This window comes from Lontra canadensis, unplaced genomic scaffold (assembly GCF_010015895.1).
Source record: "Lontra canadensis isolate GAN:19392208 unplaced genomic scaffold, GSC_riverotter_1.0 scaffold87, whole genome shotgun sequence".
Lineage (NCBI taxonomy): Eukaryota > Metazoa > Chordata > Mammalia > Carnivora > Mustelidae > Lontra > Lontra canadensis.
In genome coordinates this window covers 8,370,355-8,379,374 of record NW_022631081.1, presented here as the reverse complement: position 1 = coordinate 8,379,374, position 9,020 = coordinate 8,370,355, and the positions used below count along the sequence as shown (strand labels likewise).

At 40.6% G+C, this 9,020-nt stretch overlaps 1 gene segment (V, D, J or C); it reads right to left on the bottom strand.

Annotated features, from left to right (window-relative positions):
* Positions 1-3,119: 3,119 nt before the first annotated feature.
* LOC116882692 lies at positions 3,120-3,563 on the bottom strand. The segment is given in 2 exon segments: positions 3,120-3,403; positions 3,518-3,563. Coding segments are annotated over 2 exon segments (330 nt in total).
* Between the last annotated feature and the right edge of the window lie 5,457 nt (positions 3,564-9,020).

Genomic DNA, 9,020 nt, shown 5'->3' with positions numbered 1-9,020 from the left:
CAGAGACAGATGTCTTACATAATTTGCTTTTTAAACAAGATGTTTGAAAGGGGAAATCCCAATCAAGGTTGATGGTCCATGCTAGAAGAAAAGTGTCCCTTGGGAAGAGACTAGGAATTCTATGCAGTGTGAATGTACTTAAGGAACTACTTACATGCCACTACTCACATGTCTTTAATACATATTTCTTTTTTTAAAAGATTTTATTTATTTATTTGACAGACAGAAATCACAAGTAGGCAGAGGGGCAGGTGGGGGTCGGGGGGAGCAGGCTCCCTGCTGAACAGAGAGCCTGATGTGGGGCTTGGTCCCAGGACCCTGGGATCATAATCTGAGCTGAACACAGAGGCTTAACCCACTGAGCCACCCAGGCACCCCTGTAATACATATTTCTAAGTGCACAAGGGAGAAGACATCCTGGCCAAGAGTTGGACCTGCTACCTGGTGGCCTCAGGGATTGGAACAGAAGGAAAGGGTCATTCTTGGAAGTGGTAGTTTTTCTTTTGATGCAATCACATTCATTCCTCTGTGTTTTAAATTAGCATGTATTATAATCTTGGACATAACTTCAAATATAATAATGTCTACTATTTTATATAATAACAATATGGTAACACATATATAATAATATGGTAACTTTTCTCATAAATCAATCAGCTGCACATCTGAGCATGTCTTATTACCCAATATATTGGATCCTTGTCATTTGTGATTACTGTGGAGAGGTCTCCTGAGAACTTTCTGGATCTTAGGCATTTCTTAAAAGAAGTTTAGCCTGAACTTTACAATGAGACAGTTGCTTCTGTTTGTGTTCCATTAGTACCAGGAACAAATCCAGCTCCCTATCCCCAGTGATGGAGGAGTCACTGTTTCATTTTAAGTTCTCCTGGAATTTTGTGCTTACACAATAAGATGTGACATTAAGCAATACATGACCACATTTATACAATATCATTAAGTTCCAATAAGAATGAAGCAAATAAGTTTAATAATGCCCGGAAATCAATACCCAGAATATTATTTTGCAAGCAAAATTAAAGATGATCCTTACACAAATTTTAAAATAGGAAAAGTATACAAACACATAGGTAGATACAAATAAAATAGAAAAAAAAAACAGAAATGATGCCATGGAAAATTACTGGCACTTAATGCAGAAATTCTATGAACCCATGAATGAAAAGTGCCCTGAAGTGTTGATTCTCTGATTGCACTGTATAGAAAAACACTTGTTGATCATTGGGACACCTAAAATGTTTCAAACATCTCCATTAAAAGTGTCTTCTCTTCACATGAAACTAACGTAATGCCATATACAAATTTTATACACATTTTACAAATAGCAGTCTTTCATCTTTTCACAAAAATATTTAAATGTATATTGTTTCACTATTTCAGAAGACCCAAGAGGCTGTTTCTACAGCTTGAGACTCTACATATTCACTACCCAAAGGTCTATGGCAGACCTAGGTATGTTATATTGAGGCCATCCTGCTCACACAACATGTACACTTAGAATTTCTTTGCAAGGTTCCCTATTATTAAAATATTAAATACTTTCTCAGAAGGAAAGTGTGGTCCCATATTAAAAGGAGACTCACTAGAGTAATCAATCTGCCTCTTCCCCTCCTATGCTCATGTAGAGACTTTGTAAAGATCTTATTGATGTTGTTCCAGTCTGGAAACATCATATCAGATACCAAAGAGAATAACCAGACAGTGGTCTCTCTAACTCCTACAGGGTTTCTCCACAAGGACACACATTCAAAAGGCAGGTACAATCTTTGTACAACCTTTCACAAAGATGTGAGACTAACTCTGGTCCTTATTCTGTGTCCTCAAAAGCAAATGCCCCTTTCCACTGTGATGTGACCCAGTGTCACTGTATGCACATTTCCAGTCTAGATGACTAAAGCATGAAGGAATTGATCATTTATTGGGGGAAGAACGTAGGCAACTGGAAAATGATTTGGAAAAACAACTAAAGGAGGGAACATAATGAGAGAGACTAAGTTCTCAGGTAAACTAAGCTTGCATCCTGATTTGCCCCAGAGTGAGGATATTGCTAGGATGTGGCACTTCCACCTCTAAAACTAGGAATGTTCTGGCAAAGGGAAAAACTGGTTATTAAAATAGGTTTCCTAAGGTCTACACTAGGTTCAGTTAATGGATAGAGAATCCTTAGACATATAGTATATATAATATATGTCGTGTGTGTGTGTGTGTGTGTGTGTGTGTGTGTGTGTGTGTGTGTGTATTTAGATACTTCTTATAACTAACAATATAGGTAGAACTTTGGCTGGCTCATTATGAAAATCACATATAATGGGATTCCCTGAGGGATGGATACAAGCCTTCTCTTCCCCAGTAGAAAATGGAACCATGCTCAAAATAGCCCACCCTGTTAAGGAGATAAGATTGAATTCAGGATAGGGATTCATTGATCTGAGGGAAGGAGAGCTTCCACATATCATAGAATCTCAACTCCCAATCTCCCTGCTCAATTTCCTTGAGTATGGGGTCAAATGGAGGGCCACTGGAAAAACATCTTCCTTTTCTGCTCATTCCTTCAGCTAGGTCTTCAGGTTTTCACTGAGTTTTTGTTTTCTCAAACACTGAGATGCAGAACAATAACCCACCAAGGAGGATCATGTTGACTAAAGAATAGTGAACACTGAATTGAGTAAAACAACATTTCTGGATAAATGATTCCATTCTGGACTAACAGGAGTGAGAAGCTGTTATTTAAAATAAGGATTTCCATAAGAACTGTGAAAATTATACAGAACATAGGTCTCTTTGTCCTTCTCTTCCTGCCATTGAGCAATGGAGAGAAAATGTTCTGGTCACATAGCAAGGAGCAAAGAGATTGTCATTTCCGCAGGCAATTCTCCAGGAACCCTGTTTCATTTCACTACATTGCAGGATGGAGAGGACCTGAGAGAGAACTGAATTCTCAAGGCCACATTGCACAAAGCCCCTTTGCACATGGTTAGGATTGTGGAAGCATCCTCAAAGCAAGGAGGGGGCCTGTGAACACAGGGCAGGTTTTGGTTTTACTTCCCCATGAACTTGGGCTACTGTGATAAGTATTACTGGTTGTATATGAGGAACAGTAATCAAGATGAGCAATCAACCTCATCTTCAGCCTGGAGCCCAGAGATGGTCAGGGAGGCTGTGTTGCCAGACTTGGAGCCAGAGAAGCAATCAGAGATCCCTGATGGCTGAGTATTTACATTATAAATTAGAATTTTGGGGGCCATGCCAGGATACTGTTGGTGCCAGTCGACATCATTATACTTTCCAATGTCATTTCTGGTTCCATCACAAGAGATGGTAACTGTCTGTCCCAGAGCCCCAGACACTGAGGATGGCTGAGTCAGGGAAGACTGGGCCCAGGATGCTGGAAAGAGGAAAAATACTATTATTAGTTTAGTGCTGAGGCCTCAGATGAGTCTGAAGAGGAGAGAAAGAATCAGCTCAGATGTCTGCATGGCCTCTTCCCTGGAGACCTCACTTGTGCCCTCAGTGAGGAGGGTGAGAAAGACCAGAATCCAGGCCATGGTGGAGACTTCCCAATAGCACTGCCTTATGAGGCTTGTTTTCCCAGACATCTATTATCTCCTCCCCTGCCTCTTGAAGGGAGTGGCTTCCATGCAAATGTGCTTCCCGCACCTCCCTCTCCTTATGCCCTCTGATCTGACACTTCATTCTAGATACTTCTGCATCCTTGGGCAGCAAAGCTTAGCAGAATAGACTCACCCTGCAATTGCACTACTGGGTATTTACCCCAAAGATACAGATGTACTGAAAAGAGGGGCCATCTGTACCCCAATGTTTATAGCAGCAATGGCCACAGTCACCAAACTGTGGAAAGAACCAAGATGCCCTTCACCGGACGAATGGATAAGGAATATGTGGTCCGTATACACTATGGAGTATTATGCCTCCATCAGAAAGGATGAATACCCAACTTCTGTAGCAACATGGACGGGACTGGAAGAGATTATGCTGAGTGAAATAAGTCAAGCAGAGAGAGTCAATTATCATCTGGTTTCACTTATTTGTGGAGCATAACAAATAGCATGGAGGACAAGGGGAGATGGAGAGGAGAAGGGATTTGAGGGAAATTGGAAGGGGAGGTGAATCATGAGAGACTATGGACTCTGAAAAGAAATCTGAGGGTTTTGAAGACGGGGGGTGGGAGGTTCGGGGAACCAGGTGGTGGTATTAGAGAGGGCACGGATTGCATGGAGCACTGGGTGTGGTGCAAAAACAATGAACACTGTTACGCTGAAAAGAAAAAGAAAAAAAGAATAGACTCAAACAATTTGACATGTATTTTCTGAAGGTCAGGAATTTGAGTTGTTATGCCTGATTTGTCCAGAAGAGCATGATCTCCTGAAGCCCTCATGTTGGTGAGCTCCTGGACCCTCTGTGTTTCTGTGATTCCATGACTATGTCTCTGTGACATTCTGGGCTTGAGATCTTTCCTTCTGTGCCTTCTGCTGAGCACCAACTTCTGAGGATCTATCTCTCTACTGTTAAGGAAGTGTCACTATTGACCTGAGTTGAAACATCTGGTATGAGTTGGTGGTTGGTGGTGGGCTCTCCTCCAGCTGCAGGTTTGTCACTGCCCCCACTCATACTTGTTTGTTCTGATGCACCTGCAACATCGAAACCCACCAACCTGTCAGTCACCCCAGCTACTTACCCACACATCACATGGAGGATCAGGCAGAAAGGTGTAAGTGAACCTCATGAGGGGAGAAGGGGCAACAGTCAGGACATTCTGCACCTTCCACTCATGAGCAAGCCACTTAACCTTATTCAGCCTGAGATCTCAACCCAAGAAATGAAGAAGAATGTTGCACTGTCCATGGTACATGATCTAGGGAGAAATGAACCAGAATAGGGATGTGTATTATTTGATAATGGTGCCCAGGGGATTATTTTTTATAAACTTTATATTATCCATCTTTCATTCCATTTTATCTTTGACCTGTTTGTCTGGCAGTAGACACCTGTATTTCTACTCAGTTTTTTGCCATCACTCAGCCACTGGTCACCATAAAACTAATCTCTTTGGCCTTCCAATACTGAAAGAACAGAAGCATTGTGGAATACACTCTCCTATTTATTTCCTGTGAAAGTTTTAAAATTCTTTTTCTTTTTTTAAAGATTTTATTTATTTATTTGACATACATAGATCAGAAGTAGGTAGAGAGGCAGGCAGAGCGAGAGAGGAGGAAGCAGGCTTCCTGCTGAGCAGAGAGCCTGATGCTGGACTCCATCCCAGGGCCCTGAGATCATGACCTGAGCCAAAGGCAGAGGCTTTAACCCACGGAGCCACCCAGGCACCCCTAACATTCTTTTTCAATTTTCCCTTTTCTCTAATGCCTGTTTAAACATGTAACATTGCCAAATTGGAAGTACTATTATCAGGTTCAGGTTCAATTTAAGATATAATAAGCAGTTACCACCTTTCCCCCAATGAATGTTGCTGTAAACCTGGAAAGAATGCATGTAGAAGTGGCTTGAGTCCCTAGAACAAAATCCTACAAGACAGATTGGGAATGACACTGACATTGCAAGAAAAGGAAAACAATGATGATTTTTCTATTTTTCTTTCAGACTCTTGGAACCTGTCCTCAAAGCAATGGGGAACCAGGACCAAGCACCATCTTGGGACAAAGAGATCCAGGAATACTCCATTGTCTGGCTTGACACATGAAAAAGTTGATATCTAACACTCAGAGCAAGATTGAATATCCATTTTCTTTTCTTTTATATTTTATTCATCTCCTTCTTTATGCCCCTTCCCAAAGGAAATGCTTCTACAGTGAGAGAAACAACAGTGATGGCTTTGAGAACTTGCTTTTCTCACTTCAGGATTTTGGCCCAGAACAGAATCCTTTCTGTCCTCATGGAACATGGTCCAGAGATAAGCACTGTGCAGAGAATTACACAGCAGTGAAGAGGAGCCAATGACCCAGTTTCTGTCCAGAAGACCACAAGGAAGATCCAGAGAACTGTAGATACTATGGAGATACTAGAGAGAGAGAAGCCTGGGAATGCAATGCTGTAAATTGATGATGAGTTTTTGGTCATCTCTTAGTTGCACTTGTGCAGTGTTTGATATTATGGAGGATGGAAAGATGTGGGGGGGACAGAACTGAGGAAGGGACATCCACTGACATCCAAGATGTGACCCTATGAAACTCTCTATATAGCTTCTACTTAGGACAGATGAAAATAGCAGAACAAAGATTTTTGAAAACTGCCTGACACAAAACCACATTCCACAGGAGGCTCTTTGAAACTAGGAGCCTGGAGTATCTCCTAAAACAAAAATTGTACTTGGCAATTACCCAGGAATCACAGTTGCATAGCATAACACTGGATAGATTCAGGACAAGTGTCAAAATTACTCAATGTGTGACAAAAGGAAAACCTCCACTGGCATGAAAAAGAAACTGAGAGACTCTTAAGCCAGTATGAAAGATAATTTAAATTTTCTCACAAACACTTTAAACCAGTTCCTTAAAAATTGACCCCAAAATGGAGAAATTATTTGAAAATTGTTGGAGAGATAATACATCTCAGCCAAGAAATAGAAGACATAATAAAGCACATATAAAAAGCACATTATGTGAGACAGACTATAGATTGGAAATAAAAAGATTAATGACCTCAGGTCACAGCAAAGAGAAGTGTGAAATCTAATATACAGAGGGAAAAAAATAGAGATCCAAAACTATCAGGGAACTATGGAAACTTTCAGGAGCCCCAAGATGTATAGAATAGGGTATCCTAAAGGAGAAGACAAAGAGAAATAGAAGGAAACGTGTGCTTACAAAGCCAGGACAAGAAACACGAAGAAAACTAGGTCAAGGCACATTTTCTCACATTCTTGGTTGTGTGGACCCTTTTCCAGGCAACTGTTTGACTTGAGTAACCATTCATTTTGTAGTAACCATCAACCACGTAAATTTTTTCCCTCATGTTTCTCAACTGTCATGAGTATCAAAATGATGGTGATGATAAAAGCAAAAATTAGAATGAATGTAAATTATTGTATAACTTGGTAAGTCTGCAGATCCCCTTTCCCTACTGCAGTAAGCACAATAGTCCATGTTCTACCAGTCCCTCCCCAAGCCTATTTGTCTCAGTAGAGCATTAAACACACCTGCTTGGATCAGGGGAATCCAATGTGCTATTAGGATGAAAACATGGATCTTACATAGATATTGAAATCTGAAACAACCTTCCTCAGGTGACCATCCCCTTTTCACAATCTTCCTCAAGAAACCAAAAAACTCAACCATAAGGAAAGCGACATCACTAAGGGGCTGGCAACACTGATATCAGCTTGAAGTGCTTGTGTGTTTCTAGCTTGGATTCCTTTTCAGTACTTTCCAGTCTGAGCTGTGTTTTTGTTATAAGAGAAAGCGCCAATGTCATGGTCAGTCAAGAGTACTCTTCTTTCCCTCCAGAAAAGTGTTCAGGGACTCCTCTAGGAGAATATGATGAGCCAGATAACAGAGAATGGAATCCTAACCTTAGACTATATTCCTGCTAGATATTTAGTAACTTGCTCACCTAGAGAAAGACCGGATGCCCAATAGAGGTCTCTTATTTTTCCAGAGCCTTGTCTGTCTTCTCCAGTAGGTGCTGTGTTAACTCTCAGGAAGTTCAAAAAACACTGACCCTGAGGCTCTCTTAAGCTTAATGTCTCTTGTGTTCTCACCAAATAGACAAATTTCTTTCATTTCCCAGCTGTTTCTACTCATTGTTTCAAATTCACAAAAGTTTGGAGATGCAATCAAAGGTAAAAAGAAAGTATAGAAAATAAAAGGAATGATTAATGCCATGCTCAGTATACTAGTTAATTGCAGAATGGACAGATAGCTGATTGTTCTTATTTTTTTAAAGATGTCTCTGCTTTGCGTGGGTAGATGTGGTTTCCATTTATTATTCTTTCTAAAACTATAAATATTTATTTTATCTACCCTTGTTTAATTATGATAAGCTTCATAATGAAGGGCCATCTGTACCCCAATGTTCATAGCAGCAATGGCCACAGTTGCCAAAGTGTGTAAAGAACAAAGATGCCCTTCAATGGACAAGTGGATAAGGAAAATGAAGTCCATATACACTATGGAGTATTATGCCTCCATCAGAAAGGCTGAATACCCAGTTTTTGTATCAACATGGACGGGACTGGAAGAGATTATGCTGAGTGAAATAAGTCAAGCAGAGAGAATCAGTTATCCTATGGTTTCACTTATTTGTGGAGCATAAGAAATAACACAGAGGACATGGGGAGATGGAGAGGAGAAAGGAGTTGGGAGAAACTGGAGAGGGAGATGAACTATGAGAGACTATGGACTCTGTAAAACCACATGAGGGTTTTGTGGGGTGGAGACTGGGTGAGCTTGGTGGTGGGTATTATGGAGGGCAGGTATTGCATGAATCACTGGGTGTGGTGCATAAACATTGATTCTAGAACACTTGAAAGAAATTTTAAAAAATTAAAAAAAAAAGAATTTAGAAAACAAACTCAAATATACCTGAGCACTTAACCTTTCTTTTACATAGAGCAGACAGTGAACAAATATAGAAAGAAAAAAAAATAGTTGCCATGAGCAACTAGAAGAAAATGGAGAAAACACTGGCCTTGTGAGAATTTTGCTGTTCATGAAAATAAATTCACACAGAATCTTTGAGAAAGAAACTGGGAAAGAAAACCAGCCAATGGCAGGACAAAGCTACTCTCCCATGGTAGTGTTGAATCTTTGGCCTGTAACCACCCTCCTGGCTACCCCCGGCATGTTCAGGGAAATTCCACAAATCAGGTAAAAGGGAAGGAAAGGGGAGCCTGAATGTGGAATGCTTTGGAGACACAAATACAAAACAAGAATATGCCAAGAATATCTCTGCCTCCTGAGGCACTCCCTACAAATGTGCCTTGACTTTGTTATAGTGAGCACAAATATTTAAAAATGGGGGCAGGGAGG